Source organism: Nycticebus coucang, chromosome 7 (genome assembly GCF_027406575.1).
Source record: "Nycticebus coucang isolate mNycCou1 chromosome 7, mNycCou1.pri, whole genome shotgun sequence".
Classification (NCBI taxonomy): domain Eukaryota; kingdom Metazoa; phylum Chordata; class Mammalia; order Primates; family Lorisidae; genus Nycticebus; species Nycticebus coucang.
The window spans coordinates 98,204,180-98,229,087 of NC_069786.1; the positions used below are offsets into that span (position 1 = coordinate 98,204,180).

General features: G+C 41.1%; 1 protein-coding gene across 2 annotated transcripts in view; it reads right to left on the reverse strand.

Annotated features, from left to right (window-relative positions):
• ORC2 (origin recognition complex subunit 2) overlaps nucleotides 1-24,908 on the reverse strand; it is a 61,635-nt gene that overhangs the window by 5,966 nt on the left and 30,761 nt on the right. For both annotated transcript variants that reach the window (XM_053596624.1, XM_053596623.1), the window contains 7 exons: nucleotides 24,043-24,236; nucleotides 23,120-23,218; nucleotides 16,367-16,476; nucleotides 11,469-11,601; nucleotides 10,788-10,884; nucleotides 4,531-4,677; nucleotides 3,140-3,311 (listed from right to left, as the gene is read on the reverse strand). In XM_053596624.1, coding sequence (XP_053452599.1) covers nucleotides 3,140-3,311; nucleotides 4,531-4,677; nucleotides 10,788-10,884; nucleotides 11,469-11,601; nucleotides 16,367-16,476; nucleotides 23,120-23,218; nucleotides 24,043-24,236 — 952 coding nt within the window. The remainder of the gene's footprint in view (nucleotides 1-3,139; nucleotides 3,312-4,530; nucleotides 4,678-10,787; nucleotides 10,885-11,468; nucleotides 11,602-16,366; nucleotides 16,477-23,119; nucleotides 23,219-24,042; nucleotides 24,237-24,908) is intronic.

Consider the following 24,908-nt stretch of genomic DNA (forward strand, 5'->3'; position numbering starts at 1 on the left):
TAAATCCAGAAAGTTAACATCCAAAGACAAAAATTAGTAGTACGTTACACTGAGAAAATGCTAACACGTAGCCTGTCTGCATTATCTTCATTCCTTTCTGTAAAGAATATGATCTTCTTCCCCACTTAAACAGAAAAAACTTTTTAACTTCCTTTTATGAAAAATCTAAAAGTATTTTTGGTTTTACTTCTGACTATAAATTGGTTTTTGTAGAGAACATAAAATATATACTACCACCTAAGGAGGAAAATAATAATCCCATAACCTTAACATAACGGCCATACATAACAGCCCTTAATATTTGGCATTGAGATCATCCTGGGTGTGCTATCTTAAATCTTTGTGAGCTGAGACAGGGTAGAAATACATAAATTCATACATTTACATCTGGCATACACCGTTTTCTTTTTGAGATTCTTTTGAATATCTATTGTTCAGGTTAGAGTGCTGTGGCATCAGCCTAGCTCACAGCAACCTCAAACTTACGGGTTCAGGTGATCCTCTTGCCTCGGCCTCCCCAGTAGCTGGGACTATAGGCATGCACCATGACCTCTGGCTAAGTTTTTCCTATTTTTAGTAGACTTCATTCTACTGGCTTCATTCTTATTAGGCTTGTCTTGAACTACCTGAGCTCAAGGGGTTCTCCTGCCTGAGCCTCCCTGAGTGCTAGAATACAGGAGTAAGACACCACGCCCGGCCCAATTTTATAATATTAAAAATAACCTTGTATTAAATGAAACTATATATGTTTCTCTGTATTTTGAAAATTCAGTTTCCTAAAAAATAAGTGAGACTAGCAAAGACAGTTTGTTTGTTTGAGAAGAGTCTCACTTTACTGCCCTTGGTAGAGTGCTGTGGCATCATAGCTCATAGCAATATCAAACTGTTGGGCTCAAGTGATCCTCTTGTCTCAGCCTCCCGAGTAGTGGGACTATAGGCACCCACCACAACACCAGCTATTTTTAGAGATGAGGGTCTCACTCTTGCTCAGGCTGGTGATGACTGACACCATCTGACCGACAGTTTGTTTTTCAAATAAGAATGAGGGGGGCGGCGCCTGTGGCTCAACGGGTAGGGCGCCGGTCCCATATGCCGGAGGTGGCAGGTTCAAGCCCAGCCCCGGCCAAAAAAAAAAAAAAAAAAAAAAAAAAAAAGAATGAGGGGACACTTCTAGGTAAGATAGCATAATACTTTCACCATTAATTCCCATTTATTCCAAACACGCAGTATAATAGATAAAAACAAAACGGAAGGCCAGGCATAGTGGCTCACACTTGTAATCCTAGCACTCTGCAAGGCTGAGGCAAGTGGATTGCTTGAGCTCAGGAGTTTGAGACCAACCTGAAAAAGAGTGAGATCCCTTCTCTACTAAAAAACAATAGAAAAAATTAGCTGGGCCTTGTGGCTATACCTATAGTCCCCGCTACTTGGAAGGCTGAGGCAGGAGAATCCCTTGCGAACAAGAGTCTGAGGTTGCTTTGAGTTAGGATGACACCACAGCACTCTACCTTCGGCAACAAAGTGAGACTTTGTCTCAAAAAATAAATCAAATATATAGTGTGGCTCAAAATAAGAATAGTTCAGTGGAACAGAACCTACAGTGGTAAGTAAAGTTGAAGCCACAGCCCAGCTGATTCTGGGTGTAGAAGCAGCATTAGCAGCTAGGAATTTGACTTACTTATGTGGAGTGACAGTAGCATAACCATAACATTTATAGTCCAACCGGTATTTGTTTAGGACAAATGCTAAACCAGACAGATGGTAGGTGTGAAAATACAACCACATAAAACAGTGTTATATAGTGTTCACATTTATATATCAATATGAATAGAAATTAATAGTATGCACGGAAATGAAAAGTACCATTTCTGAATGGTACTAACCCAAGGAAATAGAGAAGAGTAGGCAGAGGACGAAGTACACAGGGATGCTCAGGCATATCTTTGCTGTTACCCCTACTGATTTCTTTTTTTCTTTGTATTATTTTTTTTTTTTTTTGAGACAGAATCTCACTTTGTAGCCCTCTGTAGAGTACTGTGAATTCATAACTTATAGCAACCTCAAAGTCTTGGGGTCAAGCGATCCTCTTGCCTCAGCCTACCGAGTAGCTGGGACTACAGGCTCCTGCCACAATGCCCACTTGGTTTTATTTATTTATTTATATTTATTTATTTTTGGAGACAGAGTCTCACTTTGTTGCCCTCGGTAGAATGTCGTGGCATCACAGCTCACAGCAACATCAAACTCTTGGGCTTAAGCGATTCTCTCGCTTCAGCCTCCCAAGTAGCTGGGATTATAGGCACCTGCCACAAAGCCTGGCTTTTTTTTTTTTTTTTTTTGCAGCTTTTGGCCGGGACTGGGTTTGAACCTGCCACCTCTGGTATATGGGGCCGGTGCCCTACTCCTTTTAGAAGAGTATTTCACAATACTTTTTATCTATTTAAATCTTAATGATCTATTCTTAGCAATTTTTTGTTTCTTGTTTTTAAAGAATTCATCTTGATAAATATAGTTATAGAATTTAATTCTTGTGTGCGGGGGTAGAGTTCACTAGTAAAAGCCTGTTTCAGCAGGCTAATTATATAATTTACATTTTGCGGGCTTATGCTATATCTAGCTTGTCTTAGCTTTTATTAATTTGGATATGCCTCTTGGTTAAGCTGCTGAAAGGGCTTCAGTGAAGACATACAGAGATGCTTAAGAGCATGACATTTGGAGCTAGACAGATCAGTATCAAAATCTTTGTGCAATTAACCGTCCACCTTAGTTACAAGCATCAAATGACCTATTGCATATCACAATGTTCAATATGTAATTAAAAATAACAATAAAATTTAAGTACAAGCCACCAAATTCTGCTTTTTTCCCATGGTGATCAGTTAGATACTCTTATTCAGAACTATCAAAATGTATTAAGAAAAAAATGTTGGTACTGTTGTTTAATTATTGGGCAGTTTCATAGACAACTACTGAGTACCCTGCCTAATGTAATACAATAATGGCAACTATTATTACTATTATTTCTCTTCATTCTTCAAACTAAGCAGAGATCTTAGTATCAGTATTAAAACCTAGTAGTGTATAGTGTATTAAAATGTGTAGAGTATTTTTAAAAAAGAAATACAGTTTTTATCCTTACCTTGCATTAGGGGTAAGGCTTCGTAAGACATGAGTCAAGGAATTAAGTGGTAGGGATCCAGACTGTTTAACCAGAAGAGAATTCTCATAGGAGGTTTCTTCAGTATAAGGACTATATGTAGTAGTTTCATACCATAGCCAGTTATACAGACTTTGCTTTGCATGATCCCACACTAAATAGAGCACATGGTCAAAAAAAACCCAAACAAACAAATAAACACACACACATAAAGCCTACCAAGAATTAGAAAGCATTTTCATGTTACTAAGTTCCATCCTAGGAAACAATGAGAAAGCATTAAATCAAAATGAATCCTAAAATTTTTCATTTTTCCTACCTCCCCATCCAGATCAGTAACTCCAAATTTCGTTGTCTACCAATAACTGAATCTTTACTTGTACATTAATTATAAATTAAAATATCTTAGCACTAATAAGGCACTGTTTAAAAAAATTAATAATTTAGGCTGGGTGTGGTGGCTGACATATGTAATCCTAGTGCTCTTGGGAGGGCGAGGCAAGAGGATTGCTTGACTTAGGAGTTTGACACCAGCCTGAGCAACAGTGAGAACCCATCTCTACTTAAAATAGAAAAAATTGTGCAGGCATTGTGACAAGTGCCAGTCCAAGCTACTCAGGAGGCTGAGGCAAGAGGGTGACTTGAGCTCAGGAGTTTGAGATTACTTTCAGTTAGGCTGATGCCACAGCACTCTAGCCTAGACTGGACAAGAGAGTGAGACTGTGTCCAAAAAAAAAAATAATAATAATAATTAATTAATAATTTAACATTTGGGCAGCGCCTGTGGCTCAGTCGGTAAGGTGCCAGCCCCATATACCGAGGGTGGCGGGTTCAAACCCGGCCCCGGCCGAACTGCAACCAAAAAATAGCCGGGCGTTGTGACGGGCACCTGTAGTCCCAGCTACTCGGGAGGCTGAGGCAAGAGAATCGCCTAAGCCCAGGAGTTGGAGGTTGCTGTGAGCTGTGTGAGGCCACGGCACTCTACCGAGGGCCATAAAGTGAGACTCTGTCTCTACGAAAAAAAAAAATAAATAAAATAATTTAACATTTTGTTCTGCAGGATTATCACAAAGTCTGAACTGAGTTCAAAATTAAGTGTTATAATACCACAAAAGGATAAAAACCTAAAATAATAGTTGGTCTCTCTCTCATGTAACTTTAGGTATAAAACACACTCCTTTAGTGTGAATTTTTATTTCCAAAAATTATGTTCTAAGTAAGCCTGGGATGCATTTTAGCAACCTGTGCTTTTAAACATGTAACCAGAGAAAAGTATACTAAAAACACAATAAAGAAATTTTCTTAAATCATTAAGAAAATTAATTTTACAACACTGATAGCTCAAGAAAGAAAAATAGTAATATTTTACTTACTGAGAGGGGCATTGAGGTGATCAATAGATGCTATAAGGTATATGTTATGCAAAGAGGACAACTGTCCAATGATTTGCTGGCTCTTGTCTCCTCTCAACATTTGGCTATCCAAATTGTGGATAAGAAGGAAGAGTTCTAAAGAAGAATCTAAAAGGAAAGGGAATGCAATTATTATTTTTAACAACATTTCAGTCATTATTCCCTTACCTCACATAATGCCTAAGTATTAAGGAACATATCAAAGGAGTATAGGATAAAATAATGATCGCTTGGGGGTATGTAATTTATTTAAGAAGATATGTCATTGACTCATAAAATAGGCAAGAGACGGTTAGCACTTACATCAAACCCTAAAGAAAGCAGTTAGTTAATAAGGCATAGGGAAAAAAGACAAAATGCATATAATAGATGGGAGGTTTAATCTAAACATGTTGCATTACAAGGTCAGAGTGGAGGGGATACCAAAAATAGAAAACAAAAGTTTTCTTTTTTTTTTTTTTTTGTAGAGACAGAGTTTCACTTTATGGCCCTTGGTAGAGTGCCATGGCATCATACAGTTCACAGCAACCTCCAACTCCTGGGCTTAAGCGATTCTCTTGCCTCAGCCTCCCGAGTAGCTGGGACTACAGGCGCCCGCCACAACGCCCAGCTATTTTTTTTTTTTTTGGTTGCAGTTCAGCCGGGGCCGGGTTTGAACCCACCACCCTCGGAATATGGGGCTGGCGCCTTACCGACTGAGCCACAGACGCCGCACGAAAACGAAAGTTTTCATTAAGCATTTAAAGATTATGTAGCAGACCTTGTTTATTTTTTACTTTTTTTTTTTTGAGACAGAGTTTCATTTTGTGGCCCTCAGAAGAGTGCCATGGTGTCATAGCTCATGGCAACCTCAAACTCTTGGGCTCAAGCAATCCACTTGCCTCAGCCTCCCAAGTAGCTGGGACTATAGGCGACTGCCACAACACTTGGCTATTTTTAGAGACAGAGTCTCCCTCACTTAGGCTAGTCTTGAACTTGTAAGCTCAGGTGATCCACCCACCTCAGCCTCCCAGAGTGGGCAAACCTTGATTATTACAAAAGCCAAAGGAGACTAAAGAAGGGTGAAGGGACTTAGAATATCACACAAGGCATCAGAAAGATCATAGAAATTACTGTATTTAGCCACGTATAATGCAAACTTTTCTGCCCAAATTTTTGAATGAAAAATAAGTATGTGCATTACACATGGGTAGTAAACTAACTCCATATCCATGTACATTTTTTTTTTTTTTAGAGACAGAGTCTTGCTTTGCCACCCTTGGTAGAGTGCCATAGCGTCACAGCTCACAGCAACCTTTGTCACCCTCGGTAGAATGCCATGGCATCACAGCTCACAGCAACCTCCAGCTCTTGGGCTTAGGCGATTCTCTTGCCTCGGCTTCCCAAGTACCTGGGACTACAGGCACCTGCCACAAGAACGCCCAGCTACTTTTTTGTTGCAGTTTGGCCGGGGCTGGGGTTGAACCTGCCACCCTTGGTATATGGGGCAGGTGCCCTACTCACTGAGCCACAGGCACCACCCAAATTCTTTCATTTACGTTTATGCATTGAAGTGTAACTCTAGAAAGCAATATTGAAAATAATACCCTGGAATATGATAATAGATTTTGTTGAACTTATGACAAATCTGCAACAAAAGCATTTTTGGCCAATGTAGAATAACATACTTCTTCCTCAAAATTTGGGCCAAAACTGGCATGTGTGTTATACACATGAGCACATTATATATAGCAAACATAAGTCAGTGAAGGAAACATTTAGAGGATGGAGCTGTTGACATCAACAATACAGCAGAGATCAAGATAAAGAATAAACCAAGGTCAATGGCTTAGTAGAACAGAAATTAGAGTGATTATCAAGCAGTTCACAGAACAAAGAAATTAAAGCAAATACATTTTAAAAAAAGGGTGATGCATTTAAAAACTCTGAAATCAAATGAAAATAGGAAAATACAACTGTAAAGTAGCAGCAGTATAAGGTACATTTTTTTCTATACATGTTTAAAAGGCAAGGGTATTTGGCTGGGTGCCCATAGCTCAGTGTTTAGGGCGCTGGCCACATGCACCAGGGCTGGCAGGTTCAAATCCAGCCCCCAGCCTGCTAAACAAACAAACAAAAAAAACCTACTTGGGAGGCTGAGGTAAGAGAATCGCTGAAGCCCCAAAGTTTGAGGTTGCTGTGAGCTGTGATGCCACCGCACTCTACCAAGGGTGACAAAGTAAGACTCTGTCTCAAAAAAAAAAAAAAAAAAAAAAAAAGGCAAGGGTATTGAGAAGTCTCTCAGAGACTGGTAAGAAATGGGACACTTGGTGTATACAATGGAATATAAGCCTTTTAGAGGCTTAGGGTAAATGGACAAGAGAGACAACATAGTGACAAAGATTCTGAGACGATCTCAAAAACTCAAATTCTTTGAATTCTGGAAGTCACCACAGTTAACCGTGTTAAAGACAAATTCACACATGTATATAAAAACACATTAAAAAAAACTTAGGCACCTATTTTAATGAACATATAAACAATATTGGGCTATTTTAATAAGGATCCGTGCTAAAGGGATAAACAGTAATGCCTTTTCTATTCTATAGGTAGAAGAACATATGAATTATTAAAATGGACATTGAAATCGGGTGGCACCTGTGGCTCAGTCGGTACGGCGCCGGCCCCATATACCGAGGGTGGTGGGTTCAAACCCGGCCCCGGCCAAAACTGCAACCAAAAAATAGCCGGGTGTTGTGGCAGGCACCTGTAGTCCCAGCTACTCGGGAGGCTGAGGCAAGAGAATCGCTTAAGCCCAGGAGTTGGAGGTTGCTGTGAGCTGTGTGACGCCACGGCACTCTACCGAGGGCCAAAAAGTGAGACTCTGTCTCTACAAAAAAAAAAAACAAAAAAAACAAATGGACATTGAAATCTAAAGAGGGGGGTGCCGTCTGTGGCTCAGTGAGTAGGGCGCTGGCCCCATATAACGAGGGTGGTGGGTGTGTATATATATATATATATACACAAAAAAATTGCCGGGCATTGTGGCAGGCGCCTGTAGTCCCAGCTACTCAGGAGGCTGAGGCAAGAGAATCGCCTAAACCCAGGAGTTGGAGGTTGCTATGAGCTGTGACGCCACAGCACTCTACTGAGGGCGATAAAGTGAGACTCTTGTCTTTAAAAAAAGAAGAAATCTAAAGAGGGATCAGAAAGATAAGCTAAAATTTGGGCGGCACCTGTGGCTCAGTCGGTAGGGTGCCGGCCCCATATGCCAAGGGTGGCAGGTTCAAACCCGGCCCCGGCCAAACTGAGGGCCATAAAGTGAGACTCTGTCTCTATAAAAAAAAAACAAAGAAAGATAAGCTAAAATTCTTATAGGAGTAAAATACTGTAGCAATTGATTCTTTTTTTTTTTTTGTAGAGACAGAGTCTCACTGTACCGCCCTCGGGTAGAGTGCCGTGGCGTCACACGGCTCACAGCAACCTCCAACTCTTGGGCTTACGCGATTCTCTTGCCTCAGCCTCCCGAGCAGCTGGGATACAGGCGCCCGCCACGACACCCGGCTATTGTTTTGTTGCAGTTTGGCCGGGGCTGGGTTTGAACCCGCCACCCTCGGCATATGGGGCTGGTGCCCTACTCACTGAGCCACAGGCGCCGCCCGCAATTGATTCTTAATTAAATAATAAGGTTGAAATAACCGGAAACAAACTAAGCAAATTTATTTTATGAAAAACCTGCCAGTAATTCACTATATGCCTACATAATCAATGAACAAGGAATGTTCATACATGCAGTTAGTTCTGAGGTTCAGTGAAATATATATATATGTGTTTGTTTGTTTTTTTGAGACAGAGCCTCAAGCTATTGCCCTGGGTAGAGTGCCATGGCGTCACAGCTCACAGCAACCTCCAACTCCTGGGCTTAAGATTTTCTTGCCTCAGCCTCCCGAGTAGCTGGGACTACAGGTGCCTGCTACAATCAATGACTGGCTATTTTTTGGTTGTAGTTGTCATTGTTTGGCAGGCCCAGGCTGGATTCAAACCTGCCAGCTCTGGTGTATGTGGCTGGTGCCTTAGCCGCTTGAGCTACATGTGCCAAGCCAAAATATATATACTTGACTATTATTATGTTATGTTCTGTAAAGTTGTTGCAAACACTGAAACAGTTAATACCGAACCAGTGCTGCTAGAGGAAATAGAGGTGAGGTTCCTGTGGGAGCATTTTTGGCAGTTTTTGGCCAGGGCTGGGTTTGAACCCACCACCTCCGGCATATGGGGCCGGCGCCCTACCCCTTTGAGCCAGAGGAGCCGCCCGGGAGCATTTTTATCAGCTGATCAATATGTAGGTTTGTTTTATGTGTATTTCTGTTAAAGACACCGTTATTGTTAATACACACTGTTAATCCATTAACAGTGAACTCACAGTCAATAGCAGGTAAGTCATACCTGAAGGAAATTTATGAAACACAGGTGTTTTTCCCACAAGGCACATGACAGCTTTCTTGTGCTTAACAACACTGGATAGTACTTTTAGCACTATGCTTGGGGACCATTTTAAATAGCCAAATCACTAATAAAAATCATAGAAGTCTGGGAAATGTGGCATTAAATAACGCAAAAAGGACACTTGTTTTACAGTATGAGAGAAACCATTTGACCTCTGGGAAATGTATGCAGTGGGTGATTCAAATATTTTGCCTCTCTGAGAATGCCTGCACATGGCTGTGAAAGTGTCAAGAATATTGATTTGGGGATTTTCTTTTTTTTTCAGCACAGTTCTGTACTACAAATTATTTTGATAATTTTGGGATTACAAATCAATGTTAGTAAATATCGAAATTTGGAATTATGGAATTTGTGAGTAATGAGAATCAATGGTACTTGTTTCAAATGTGTAGTTTGTATAAGAACGTATATTGTCAATGTCTATAAAGGACAATAGATAAAATGGGTTTAGAAGCCTGAAGGGAAGAAATTTGGAACAGAAAACATTTCAGCTAGGAAATGAAGGGAAGGGAAAACTTAAGAATGCACTAGGATATTGACAAGATAAATAAAAGTGCTATGAAAATGAAGCTAGGATTATTATCATTCTAAAAAATCTGTTAAATCAGGTAAGCATATCAATTACTCCTTTTAATTGTGGTTTTTTTTTTTTTTGAGACAGAGTCTCAAGCTGTGCCCTTGGTAGAGTGCTGTAGTGTCATAGCTCACAGCAACCTCAAACTCTTAAACTTAAGCGATTCTCTTGCCCCACGCTCCTAAGTAGCTGGGACTATAGGTGCCTGGCTATTTTTTGGTTGTAGTTGTCGTTGTTGTTTGGAGGCCTGGGCTGGATTCAAACCCACCAGCTCTGGTGTATGTGGCTGGAGCCCTACCCATTGAGCTACAGGCGCTGAGCCTACTCCTTTTAATTCTTAAACAACGACTAAATGACAATAAATTATTATAACCCAATTATTATCATCTCCAATTTTTCTTTTCTTTCTTTCTTTTTTTTTTTTTTTAGAGACAGAGTCTCGCTTCGTCACCCTTGGTAGAGTGCCATGGTGTCACAGCTCACAGCAACCTCCAGCTCTTGGGCTTAGGCGATTCTCTTGTCCCGAGTAGCTGGGAGTATAGGCGCCAGCCACAATGCCCGGCTATTTTTATTTGTTGTTGCAGTTTGGCCGGGGCTGGGTTTGAACCCGCCACCTTCAGTACTGATGTGGCGCCCTACTCACTGAGCCACTGGCGCCGCCACATCTCCAATTTTTCGATATACTCATGTAACCAAAACATTCGTACTAAAAGAATAATAACAATAACAACAACAACAAAATAGTCTTTTCTTCATTCCACAGATCTTAGTATATGAGAGTATCCCATTGTAGGATATTTACTCAATAGAAGAAAAATGAGAAAGTTTCATAAAATATTAAACAATATAAAAATATCAGACAAAGATATAGCACTCAGCTGGAAGCACTTTACATTGGTAAAACAAAAACTTACATTATTCTGAAATAAGAAGCTTTTGGCTATACAAATTTAAGATAGTAGGAGTAACTATTTCTTTTTAGATAAATGAAATTCACAGAAAAAGTTCATAGAAAAAGAATGAATTATCTTAGAGAAATCAAAATCAGCACTGAGATAAGTGCCATTACTAAAATAATCCTTTTTGTGTATAAAAATACATGAATAAACAGAAGTATATACTTAACTTCATCCTAAAACTACAGAACATCTCAAGTTACCTTCTTTAAATTTGTTTATTATCCACTCTAGCTGATCCAGTACACTTCGGAAAGTACCCATATAATCCAGGACTTCTTCTGTTATAGAATTCAGGACCTATAGGTATAAGAGGTACCAAAATAATTTACTCTGTCATACAGGACAAACATAACTAACGAATCAATCCTTTACACTAAGGACACTTTTAAAAAGGAATACTATGTTGGTTAATATCCAGTATCCAAAACCTTTACATTAATTTTCAAATGATAAAGAGATTCAAGCATTTAAAATATAATAATAAAATAATCCATGATAAATGTAGTATGAAACTCAAACTATTTGTATTTTTATTATTTCTAGAGTACTAAAGTGACATAAAAGTACAATAAAACTGAAGATCCCCAAATCCCATCCTTCAGAGAAATACCAATGATATTTGGTATAGTAGACAAAGCTAACATTTTCCTACATTTTAATACCTGTCAGATACAAAGTAGGAAATCCAAAGATGGAGTTTCAAAGCTAAATTCCTGAGTCCACACACATGATTCTAAGCACCATGCAATCCTACTAGTATGAAGGCTAAAATAAGAAGCCTTTAAATTTAATTTTCCAGGATGAAAAACAGTATCCTCATGAATGTGGGCTATGGATTGGCAGAAGTAGATGCTGTTCCCTTTAACATTTTTGAAACTTACGGATTTTACACTGATTCCAGGAAAGAAGCCATTGATGACAACATGAGTAGAATCTTGCAGCATGGAAGTTCGGAATCTTTCTAGTAAATCTCTCTTAGAGCCCAAACCATAAAGCACAATGTTGAACCCAAGGCTGTTAGGAAAGATAGTATTCATGAAATTAAAGTTTAATATCTCTCTCTCTTTTTTTATTTTGAGACAGAGTCTTACTTTATCGCCTTTGGTAGAGGGCTGTGGTGTCACAGCTCACAGCAACCTCAAACTCTTGGGCTCAAGCGATTCTCTTGCTTCAGCCTCCCAAGTAGCTGGGACTACAGGCACCTGCCACAATGCCCAGCTATTTTAGAGATGGGGTCTTGCTCTTGCTCAGGCTGGTCTTGAACCGGTGAGCTCAGGCAATCCACCTACCTCATCCTCCCAAAGTTCTAGGCTTGCAGACATGAGCTATTGCACCTTTTTTTTTTTTTTGTGATTTTTGGCCGGGGCTGGGTTTGAACCCGCCACCTCCGGCATATGGGACCGGCGCCCTACTCCTTGAGCCACAGGTGCCGCCCTGCACCTTTTTTTTTTTGGAGACAGAGTCTAGCTTTGTTGCCTCAGCTAGAGTGTAGTTTCAGGGTAGCTCACTGTAACCTCAAAATCCTGGGCTCAAGTGATCCTCATCCCTCCGCCTCCTAAGTAGTTGGCACTACAAGGTGCTCTGCACAACACTCAGCTGATTTTTCTATTTTTAGTAGAGACGGGGTCTCACTCTTGCTCAGGCTGGTCTCAAGCTCCTGAACTCAATCTTCTCACTTCAGCCTCCCAGAGTGCTAGGATTACACGTATGAGCCACAGTGCCCGGCTTCCTTAAAGTAATCTTATAAAGAATTCTAGGGAGAACTGGGATGGTTAAATAACTAATTATTGTTTCCCAAGTTACACAAAGTAAAGGCATAATTTCATTATTTGTACACAAAGTTTACATATAGTTCCAATTTTTTCAGCAACTTTCTCTCCAGTTCTCATTACCTTTCAAGTAAGAGATACCTAGAGGCAAGGGAGACCATACCCAATAATGTACTGTAGACAGTTCTAAAAGTTGAAGCAAAGTTTAACTTAATGAATTAAATTGGAAAGATAAGTCTTAACTACCCAACTAGAACTTTACCTTAGAAATGCAAACAATGTAACCTAATCATATGTGCCCTCATATTAATTTGAAATTTTAAAAAATTGGAAAAATAACCAGGAGCTAAATAATAAAGGTCTTACTAAGTCATACTAAGATGTTGGACTTAATTTCAAAGGCAATAAGCACTTAAAAGTTACTAATAAGTTATTAACAGAAAAATTTTATTTTTATTTATTATTATTTCTTTTTATTTAGAGATAGTCTCACTTTATCACCCTCAGTAGAGCGCTGTGGTATCACAGCTCACAGCAACCTCCAGCTTTTGGGCTTAGTGATTTTCTTCCCTTAGCCTGCTGAGTAGCTGGGACTACAGGCACCTGGCACAACGCCTGGCTATTTTTTTTTTTTTTTTTTGGTTGCAGTTTGGCTGGGGCCAGGTTTGAACCCGCCACCCTCGGTATATGGGGCTAGTGCCTTACCGACTGAGCCACAGGTGCCACCCCGCCTGGCTATTTTTTTGTTGCAGTTTGGCCAAAGTCAGGTTTGAACCCACCACCCTTGCTATATGCGGTCGGCACCCTACTCACAGAGCCACAGGCACTGCCCTACTTTTTATTTTTTGAGACAGAGTCTCAAGCTGTCGCCTTGGGTAGAGTGCCATGCTGTTACCACTCACAGCAACCTCAAACTCTTGCTTAAGCAATTCTCTTGCCTCAGCCTCCCAAAGTAGCTAGGACTGCAGACACCTGCCACAACACTGGCTATTGTTGGTGTTGTTGCAGTTGTCATTCTTGTTTTAGCTGGCCTAGAATAACAGTGCCGGGTTCGAACCTGCCAGGCTTGGTATATGTGGCCAGCACCCTACCCACTGAGCTACGGGTGCTGCCCAAGAAAAGTTTTAGATAGTAAAGTAACATGATCTTTTTAGAAAGCTTACAATGGACAGGAACGAGGAACAAAACTGCACAAATGAAGAGCTTAGGTGTCTTGGAGGAAAATGTGAGGTGTCAAAAGCTTTAGTAGTAGGTAAAATCAGTAAGATTTTCATTTGAATTTGGAGACTGAAAGAAATGGAATATTTAAGAATGATTCAGTTTCCAGGAAACCATATGAATGGGACAACTAACATTCTGTTCTGGATTAGCAGAATCAGGTGAGAATGATTGGTTTAAAATGTATGTTGAATTATTTACAAGATATCCAAGTAGAAACTTTCAATATTCATTCAGATATCCGTGTCGGCTGCTGAGGTGTGAGGACTGGGTTGGAGGAAACAGTAGAAGTCATTCATACACAAAAAGCAACTGAAGCCAAGAGTGTGAATGAGATGACTCAGAACACCAAGAATTAGGAGGTCAGGCTAAAGTCCAACTCCATGAATGTTTATGAATGAAACAGTATTTATGTGATGCTCTCTGACAATGCAGCCTAGAAATAGAAGAACAAAAAAATAACACCAAGGGTGGAAATTAGCAATATCTAAGCATCAGAAAGAAACAGGCAAGGGAATTCACAGAGCTAGCCAATTCTACTGAAGTAGCTGACTATTAGGTCCAATCTGGGAAGTAAAGCAAATCAAAGATATCTAAGGTGACACACTGGGAGAGGGAAGAACTTATGGGCTGAGAGACAAGATTAAAGCAAAGGGCTGCTTTATGTATTTATAATGCATAGATGCACAAATATTTATTGAGAGAAGCTGAGGTTCTTATAAGGAAGATGATCATTTTCTTCCTAGCATAACCCTGGGACATACTGGCAAAAGAAAACCAGGATTAACTGCAGGAAATTGCAATAATTTCTATGTTTGGTTTTTTTTTTTTTTTGAGACAGAGTCTCACTTTCTTGCCCCCAGTAGAGTGCTGTGCTGTCATAGTTCATAGCAACTTCAAACTCTTAGGCTCAATTGATCCTCTTGCCTCAGCCTCCCTAGTAGCTAAAACTATAGCTACCACCTACAATGCCTGGCTATTTTTTAGAGATGGGTCTCACTCTTGCTCAGGCTGGTCTTGAACTCATGAGTTCAAGTGATCCACCCGCCTCCACCTCCCAGAGTGCTGGGATTACAGGAATGAGCCACTGCACATAGCCGATTTCTGTTTTCTTCTGCTTGGTGGAGCTGCCGTCTTTTTTACCCCAGTGACAATGTATGTTAGGGTACATTTTAAGCACTTCCTTATATTATTTAAAATAAAAACACAGAAGTAATTATAGTTTAATGGCTGCGTACAGTGGCTCACACAGTAGTCTCAGTGCTTTGGGAAGGTGAGCCAGGATCACTTGAGGCCAGGAGTTTAGGATAGCAACATAGTGATACCCCGTCTCTAAAAAAACTTTTTTTAGGGTGGCACCCATAGCTCAGTAGGTAAGGGCTGGCCACATACACCAAGGCTAGTGGGTTTAAACCCTGTTAACTGTGAGCTATGAAACCATGCACTCTATGGAGAGTGACATAATGAGACTCTGTCTCAAAAAACCAAAAAAATCCTTTTAAAAAAAATTTAAAAAATAATACACTTATTCACCTTGAAAAGTTAAATTTTCAAGTATTTTTATGACTAGTAAGTTCTAATTCTAATAGAGCCAGGCACAGAGGCTCACCCCTGTTATCCTACCACTCTGGGAGGCTAAGACGGGTAGATAGCTTGAGCTCACAGAGTTCAAGACCAGCCTGAGCAAGCGTGAGATCCCTGTCTTTAAAAAGTAGCTGGGCATGGGCGGCGCCTGTGGCTCAAGGAGTAGGGCACCAGCCCCATATACCGGGGGTAGCAGGTCTGGCCAAAAACTGCAAAAATAAATAAATAAATAAATAAATAAATAAATAAATCTGGGCATTGTGGCAAGTGGCTGTAGTCCCAGCTACTTGGGAAGCTGAGGCAAGAGGATCGCTAAAGCTCAAGAGTTTGAGGTTGCTATGAGCTATGATGCGATGGTACTCTACCAAGGATGGCAAAGTGAGACTCTGTCTCAAAAAAAAAGTTCTAATCTAAGAAATGTTATTTATTTTACCAATGTCTGTAACGTCTGATAAATTTAAAACCACATACTTTTTTTTTTTTGTGAGACAGAGTCTCACTATATCACACTCATGAGTGCCGTAATGTCATAGCTCACAGCAATCTCAAACTCTAAGGCTTAAGCGAGTCTATTGCCTCAGTCTCCCAAGTAGCTGGGACTACAGGTGCCTGCCATAAGGCCTGGCTATTTTTTTGTTGCAGTTGTCATTGTTGTTTAGCAGGCCTGGGCCAGGTTTGAACCTACCTGCCCTGGTGTATGTGGCTGGTTCCCTAACCACTGAGCACGGGCACCCGGCCAAAACCACATTTTCTTTTTTTTTCGTAGAGACAGAGTCTCACTTTATGGCCCTTGGTAGAGTGCCGTGGCATCACACAGCTCACAGCAACCTCCAGCTCCTGGGCTTAAGCGATTCTCTTATCTCAGCCTCCTGAGTAGCTGGGACTACAGGCGCCCAACACAACACCTGGCTATTTTTTTGTTGCAGTTTGGGCATATGGGGCCAGCGCCCTACTCACTGAGCCACAGGCGCCGCCCCAAAACCACATTTTCTTACAAACTGTAAAATTTTTGAAAAGAGTCATATAAGAAAATAAAATTTCTATATTTGAATCATAAAACAAGGAAGTATCTATCTCTTTATTTGTACATATAAAGAAATATACAAGGCCATTATAAAAAGAAAGTTAAATATGTTAAATTACTCTAACAGGAAGATATATATAAATATATTATTAACTTTGCAAGAGTTTGTAATGATAATACTCACTGTAACTGCAGCATCCATTTATGAAATAATTTCTCATATTGTTGATTTAGTTGTGTAAGTTCAGAAGAAAAGGAAGGTGAAACCGTGCTCAATAAGTTATGCAATGTTTGCTTAAAAAAAGAGGAGGGGAAAAATTATTCTCAAACCACATACATCAAATCAATCCAAATTAAAACTATTTCCTTTGAAGCTGAGGTTAGAAGAAGCCATCAGTGGAAATATTAATCAGGTTTGACTGTATCAACTGAATATATAAAATACTTCAAAAATGATTTAAATACTTTTCTTAAAACTTTTTAACATTCTTTTTAGTACAAATATGTAATAATAATAAAGAATTTGCTAAGTTTTGTCCAGAACCATTTAAATGATTATAAATCTCAAATATAAGGCTTTAATTTCTAAAAAGATTATTGCTATAAGATGATTAAATTTACCCCCCAGCTTTAACAATAAATCAATCCAGACAGACTTTTAAAACCCCATGGATTGGCTGGGTGCAGTGGCTCATGCCTGTAATCCTAGTACTCTGGGAGGCAGAGGTGGGTGGATAGCTTGAGTCCACAAGTTCGAGACCAGCCTGAGCAAAAGCGAGACCCCATCTGTACTAAAAATAGAAAAAACAAAAACAAAAACAAAACTGGGGCAAGAAGATCACTTGACCCCAAGAGTTGGAGGTTGCTGTGAGCTATGATGCCATGGCACTCTACCCAGAGCAACAGCTTGAGACTCCATCTCCAAAAAATAAAACAAACAAAAAAATCCCCACAGATTTCAAGCCAGGCATGATGGCTCATGCCTGTAATCCTAGCACTCTGAAAAGCTGATTGTGCTGAGAAGTTGGAGACCTATCTGAATAAGAGTGAGATCCTGGGCTCAGCACCCGTAGCACAGTAGTTATGGCGCCGGCCACATGCACCGAGGCTGGTGGGTTTGAACCCAGCCTGACCTGAGCCAGCTAAACAACAATGACAACTCCAACAAAAAACAGCCAGGCATTCTGGTGGATGCCTGTAGTCCCAGCTACTTGGGAGGCTGAGGCAAAAGAATCGCTTAAGCCCAAGAGTTTGAGGTTGCTGTGAGCTGTGACACCACAGCAGGACACTCTACCACGGCGACGTAGTGACACTCTGTCACAAAAAAAAAAAAAGAGTGAGATCCTGTCTCTACTAAAGATAGAAAAAATTAGGGCTGGGTGTGGTGGCTCATGCCTGTAATCTCAGCACACTGAGAGGCCAAGGTGGTTGGATCTCCAGAGGTCATGAGTTGTAGACCAGCCTGAGCAAGAGCGAGACCTGCCTCTAAAAATAGCTGGGCCTTGTGGTGGGAGCCTGTAGTCCCAGCAACTCGGGAGGCTGAGGCAAGAGGATGGCTTAAGCTCAAGAGTTTCAGGTTGCTATGAGCTATGATGCTACAGCACTCTACCCAGGCAACAGTTTGAGACTCTGTCTAAAAAAAACCCAAACAAACCCACAATTCGACACCCCACTACTAAATTTGACTGGGCTTTGTAAATTTGTTTTTTATTTTTATTTTTGTTTTGAGACAGAGTTACACTTTATTGCCCTCAGTAGAGTACTGTGGTGTCATAATTCACAGCAACCTCACTCTTGGGCTCAAATGATCCCCTTGCCTCAGCCTCCCAAGTAGCTTGGACTATAGGCGCCTGCCACAATGCCCAGCTATTTTTAGATATGCGGTTTCAATCTTGGATCAGGCTGGTCTCAAACTCATGAGCTCAGGGGATCTACCCATCTCAGCCTCCCAGAGTGCTAGGATTAAAGGCATGAGCCACTGCACTCAGCCTAAATTTCATTGGCTTAAAAAAAAAATCCACTTAGTGATTTGAAAAAATGTAAAAGCTTAAGGAAAGAGTTCAGTTGTTTTTTTTTCTGAGACAGCCTCAAGCTGTTGCCCTGGGTAGAGTGCATCACAGCTCACAGCAACCTCCAACTCTTGGGCTTAAGCGATTCTCTTGCCTCAGCCTCCCAAGTAGCTGGGATCACAGTCGCCCACCATAACACCGGGCTATTTTTTGGTTGTAGCTGTCATTGTTGTTTGGCAGGCCCAGGCTGGATTCGAACCCACCAGCTCTAGTGTATATAGCTGGCACCTCACCTGCTTGAGCGACAGGCACAGAGCCAAGAGTTCAGTATTAATGCTCAGAAAGAAAATATTAAAGTTTCTATATAGTTTATTTACTGTTATCATTAGTAAAAAATAAATCTATATCACCACTCTTCTTTTTCTAGCAAATTATTTTTAATAAGTATGGCTAATTTTTTTTGTTTTTTGAGACAGAGTCTTATTATGTCATCCCGCGTAGAGTGTTGTGGCGTCACAGCTCACAGCAACCTCAAACTCTTGGGTGTAAGTGATTCTCTTGCCTAAGCCTTCCAAGTAGCTGGGACTATAGGTGCCTGCCACAACCCCTGGCTATTTTTTGTTGTAGTTGTCACTGTTTTTTAGCAGACCGGGCTGGGTTCAAACCCGCCAGCCTCAGTGTATGTGGCCAGCACTGTAACCATTGTGCTATAAGTGTGCCAAGTATGGCCAATTTTTAAAACCAACGTAAACAAACTTAGGAAAGTGCATTGCCCTGGACCCAAAGCTTGGTAATTTATAGTGGTGAATCAAGCACAGTTCATTTTTCTTTTTTTGAGAGTCTTCCTATGTCACTCTCGGTAGAGTGCCATGGTATCACAGCTCACAGGAACCTCAAACTCTTGGACTTATGTGATTCTCTTGCCTCAGCCTTCTGAGTAGCTGGGACTACAGGCGCCAGCCACAACACCTGGCTAATTTTTGGTTGCATTTGTCATTGTTTAGCAGGCCCGGGCTGGGCTCGAACCTCCAGCCTTGGTGTATGTGGCCAGCGCCCTACTCACTGAGCTATGGATGCCGAGCCCACAGTTCATTTTCTAAATGAACACTCCAGTCAAAAGCAGCATATGCACCGCTATTCTGGCACTACCATGTTCGCATGGTTCTACCTTTCAAGTAAAATTTTCTTTTTAATTTTTTAAATTTTTGATTTCAGAATGTGATAGGAATACAAATGTTTTGATTAAATGCGGCACTTTTTTGTACAGTGTGAGTCAAGGTTATAATTGTGTCTATCTCCCAGATAGTGTACACTATGCCCATTAGGTGTGAATTTGTCTGTCTGCTCCTGCCCCCTACCACCTGCTTGATTTCCATTGAATTTTACATGTGTGCGTGTGTGTCGATCATTTAGATGTACTTTAAAAGTGATAACATACTCTTTTATTTTTATTTATTTATTTATTTTTTTTTTTTGTAGAGACAGAGTCTCACTTTATGGCCCTCAGTAGAGTGCCATGGCATCACACAGCTCACAGCAACCTCCAACTCCTGGGCTTAAGCGATTCTCTTGCCTCAGCCTCCCAAGTAGCTGGGACTACAGGCGCCCGCCACAACGCCTGGCTAAAAAGTGATAACATACTCTTTTAATACTGAAGAGTAGAGCTGCAATCGATATCCCGGGCATTTTGGCCTGTACAGTGTTTATTTACCTATATATTTAAAGAGAAATAGTACCAATTTTAAGTAAAACTGTTAAGTAGGTAGCTAAAAACATTTCTCTTCTCCCAATGGTCATTTATACTGGATTATCTGAGCATATTCACACTTGAGTGTTAACTCTGGAATGCTACTTCCTCTATGCGCTTTCATTTCAAACTTTAATAGTTAACAGTGAATTGTACTATTGCCCCCAATTACCCTCTCCCTGTATCACATGACTTAGTAGTTCCTCCCACTAAAAGGGTTGAATATTGTTCCCTGCCCTTTGACTTTGTATTTAGCCATGTGATTTGCTGTGGCTACTAGAATGAGGCAGAAGTGACACTGCCAGTTTTGAGCCTAGGCTTTAAGAGGCCATGTGTTGTTCCACTTTTTCTTAGGCTTCTGCCACAGTCATGAGAAGAATACGCCTCAGTCAGCCCACTGGCCCAATGAGGAAGAGACATGTAGTAGTAGTAAATCCTGGAGCAGTCAATCCCAGCTGACCCACAAATATGAGAATAAATGCTTATGGTTACATCATACTGAGATTGTACTGGCTGGCTATGCTATGTCTACAATCAATGAAAGGTGTTCCCTTCCCTCATTAACAGGTGTTTCTTTCATCCTCCTAGAGATCATTTTGCCCCCAACTCCTATAAGGTAGTATTTTGACCATAGATTCATTTGTTCTTCTCTCATTTTGCTAATATAAAAATATAAATTCTGGGCGGCGCCTGTGGCTCAGTCTGTAAGGCACTGGCCCCATATACCGAGGGTGGCAGGTTCAAACCCGGCCCCGGCTGAACTGCAACCAAAAAATAGCTGGGCGTTGTGGCAGGCGCCTGTAGTCCCAGCTACTCGGGAGGCTGAGGCAAGAGAATCACTTAAGCCCAGGAGTTGGAGGTTGCTGTAAGCTGTGACTCCCCAGCACTCCGCCCAGGGTGACAGAGTGAGACTGTCTCAAGAAAAAGAAAGATAGAAAGACAGAGAGATAGGGCGGCACCTATGGCTCAGTCAGTAGGGCGCCGGCCCCATATACCGAGGGTGGCGGGTTCTAAACCCAGCCCCGGCCAAACTGCAACCAAAAAATAGCTGGGCGTTGTGGCAGGCGCCTGTAGTCCCAGCTACTCGGGAGGCTGAGGCAAGAGAATCACTTAAGCCCAGGAGTTGGAGGTTGCTGTAAGCTGTGACTCCCCAGCACTCCGCCCAGGGTGACAGAGTGAGACTGTCTCAAGAAAAAGAAAGATAGAAAGACAGAGAGATAGGGCGGCACCTATGGCTCAGTCGGTAGGGCGCCGGCCCCATATACCGAGGGTGGCGGGTTCTAAACCCAGCCCCGGCCAAACTGCAACCAAAAAATAGCCGGGCGTTGTGGCGGGCGCCTGTAGTCCCAGCTACTCGGGAGGCTGAGGCAAGAGAATCGCTTAAGCCCAGGAGTTGGAGGTTGCTGTAAGCTGTGTGAGGCCACGGCACTCTACCGAGGGCCATAAAGTGAGACTCTGTCTCTATTAAAAAAATAAATAAATAAAATAAATAAATTCTAAGCAAATGTTAGTGGCATAATCTGGAATAATCTGGCTTCTTGACACTAATTTTCACTTCGTTTTTGTTCTGAGTCTCAATACTAGTGAGGCAGGTGAGCAGAAAACCTCAAAAAATATGTAAACCCTATTTTTCAAGTCATAGAGACTTATCCCATATTCCCTTCTCTCTTTTCTATAGCTCAAGAACTTCCCCAAAAATCCCTAAAACTCACTAAATTTTAGAAAATTCACTTAGAAAATTCAATAATTCTGATTTGCAGAGTAGGGTAAAATCTTGACGATCCTTTATCTCATAATAACCTCTTCTAGACTTAGATTATCAAATCCATGTACTACTGACTTAAAGATTTTCTCTCTGATGGTTCTGTCTTTTTTCTTAGATAGGTATCAGTCAAAACCACAAGTATGACCGATATATTTTTGTAAAATGAGCTACTAGAACCACCATACATAGGAACTTTGTTATCCTACTGTGCCAGACAGGTTTTCCATAATATCATCAAGCAGGATAAGCTCTACTTTTTTTTTTGAGACACAGTTTCACTATGTTGCCCTGTGTAGAGTACTGCGGTATCACAGCTCACAGCAACCTCAAACTCTTCGGCTTACACAATTCTCCTGCCTCAGCCTCCCGAGTAGCTGGGACTATAGGTGCCCGCCACAATGCCTGGCTATTTTGTTGTTGTTGTAGTTGTCATTATTGCTTTAGCTGGCCCAGACTGGGTTCGAACCTGCCAGCCTCGGTGTATGTGGCCAGCACTGTAACCAATGTAGTGACAGTACCGAGCCAATAACCTCTAGTTTTTGCAAAATTTGTAACTGAGAAAAAGCAGGTTACAATCATTTTTTTAAGTTTCAGATTAATATGAGGGAACGATTAGGTTACAATGTTTGCATTTGCTAGGCAAAGTCCCCACTGTAGTTGTGTCCCAAACCCAGGAAATGTACCATATACCCTTACACTGTGCCCATTAGGTGGGAGCCCACCAATCCTTCTCCCTCCACCCTCATCCCCCCAATTAAATTTGAGTTTTTCTCTTGTGTGGGCATGTTCCAATCATTTTTTTATGACCAATGTGCAATTCAACGAACACCTGGCTTAAATAAATAATGATGGTAGTTCTACATGGATTATCAAGAAACTGTGACCCTAATGACTTTTTTTTTTTGAGACAGAGCCTCAAGCTGTCGCCCTGGGTAGAGTGCTGTGGCATCACAGCTCACAGCAACCTCCAACTCCTGCTCTTGAGTGATTCTCCTGCTTCTGCCTCCCAAGTAGCTGGGATTACAGGCACCCATCACAATGCCCACAACGGCTTTTTTTTTTATTGCAGCCTTTATCATTGTTATTTGGCAGGCCCAGGCTGGATTTGAACCCGCCAGCTCAGGTGTATGTGGCTGGCGCCTTAGCCGCTTGAGCCACAGGAGCCGAGCTGACACTGATGGGTTTTTATAGATCATGAACAAATGATAAAAATGTACAATTATAGTATATCAAAAAGAATTGTAATTATTTAGCATATATAATGAAACACACAATAATCACATCAAATTTGTGTCTCATTTGATAAAGGCAATAATTGTGTTTGTGTACACTTACTCTTTAGATTTGTTGTTTATGCAGTATACTTTTCAGGAAATGATAAAAAATAAGTTAGAAGTAACATTCCTTGCAACATACCTGATCCAGTTTAGCTCTCCTTAGCTTCTGCAATGTTCTATCAGAGGTTAAAACTTTTGAACTGCTATGAGCTTCAAAGTATTCTTCTACTAAGTTGCTCTGAAATTAATAAAGTCAGTTCTTGTAGTTTCAGACATGTATTTGTCTTATATTAAAACTAGACAGTAATATTAGTATAAAAGGACACGTAAGACTCTTGGCCAGCTGTGGTGGCTCACACGGGTAATCCTAGTTCTTTGGGAGGCTGAGGTAGGAGCATTGTGTGGTCAGGAGTTTTGAGACCAGCCTAAACAAGAGAGAGACCTCATTTCTTCAAAAAATATATACTTGGGAGGCTGAGGAAGAACTCCTGACCCTAGGAATTTGAGATTGCAGTGATCTATGATACACTACTGCACTCTACCTAGGCCAAGGAGCGAGACTCTGTCTCAAAAAATACATTTATTATTATTATTAATTTGAAACAGAGTCTCACTCTGTTGCCCCATTAGCCAGGACTAGAGGCACCTGCCATATTTCTCTGTTTACTAGAGGTGGGGTCTCCCTCTTGCATAGGCTGCTTGCTCTCAAACTCCTGAGCTCAAGGGATCGTCCTGCCGTGGCCTCCCAGAGTGCTAGGATTACAGGCATGAGCCACTGTTCTCAGCCAAAAGAAATTATTTACAAGTTCATTTTTATATAACTGAATTAAGATGTCACCTTTAGTATAGATTGTAGTATTAATTCATGAATATGTAGACAAGGCAGAGTAGAAGGTCCCAAAATAAATAAACAAATATATTTGGGGATTTATGTGTAAGGCTGAGAAACAGAAAAGTGTGGAGAATAATAATTTTGATCCCTCACATGGATCTCTTCTCTTAGGGAAGGCCACTTTGCAGTCTTACATAATTTTTCTTTAAGGTCAAAGTCTCTCCACTTACTCTTTTATCTCTTTTTATTTTCTTAGAAGGTGTTTCTTTGCAATCAGGGGCTGAAACTACTCTATTCTGAGCGTCCATCTTTTGGCTGAGTACAACTGCACTAATGTCCTCTTCAGACTCCTGTGCAACCCCTTCGTCATCCTCTGAGTTAGAAGCAGAATATTCACTTTCACTGTCAGAATGAGATCTTGAAACTGTGGGAGGAAAAAAAGCAATTGGGAAAACCTCATAGTTTGACAATGGAAATAGTGTGGATGTTGAAGAAAGCCCCACCCTGGAGGGTGACTCCTGGTAACTATCTTTTTCTTCTGCCACATTCATGTACTTGCTTGCTAAGCTTCCCTCACAGCTGGAGTTGGCTATGTCATTACTTAGTCCTAATTTCATGAAAGCTAATTAATAAATTCTGTGAGCACCAGTCTCCTCATTTGCTAAATGAGACTCAAAGTGCCTAAATGAATAAGCCAGTGTGAAGATCACACTGAAATATATAGGAAGTAAGTAATAACGCCTGACGCACAGGAACTGTGGTGGAAACCGGCAGTCATACCTGAAACCATTCTCCTTCCTTCTTCCTTGCAAACAGAACTTCATTATTTTTATTTATTATTATTATTATTTTTTTTTGTAGAGACAGAGTCTCACTTTATGGTCCTCGGTAGAGTGCCGTGGCCTCACACAGCTCACAGCAACCTCCAGCTCCTGGGCTTAAGCGATTCTCTTGCCTCAGCCTCCCAAGTAGCTGGGACTACAGGCGCCCGCCACAACGCCTGGCTATTTTTTGGTTGCAGTTTGGCCGGGGCTGGGTTTGAACCCGCCACCCTCGGTATATGGGGCCAGCACCCTACCGACTGAGCCACAGGCGC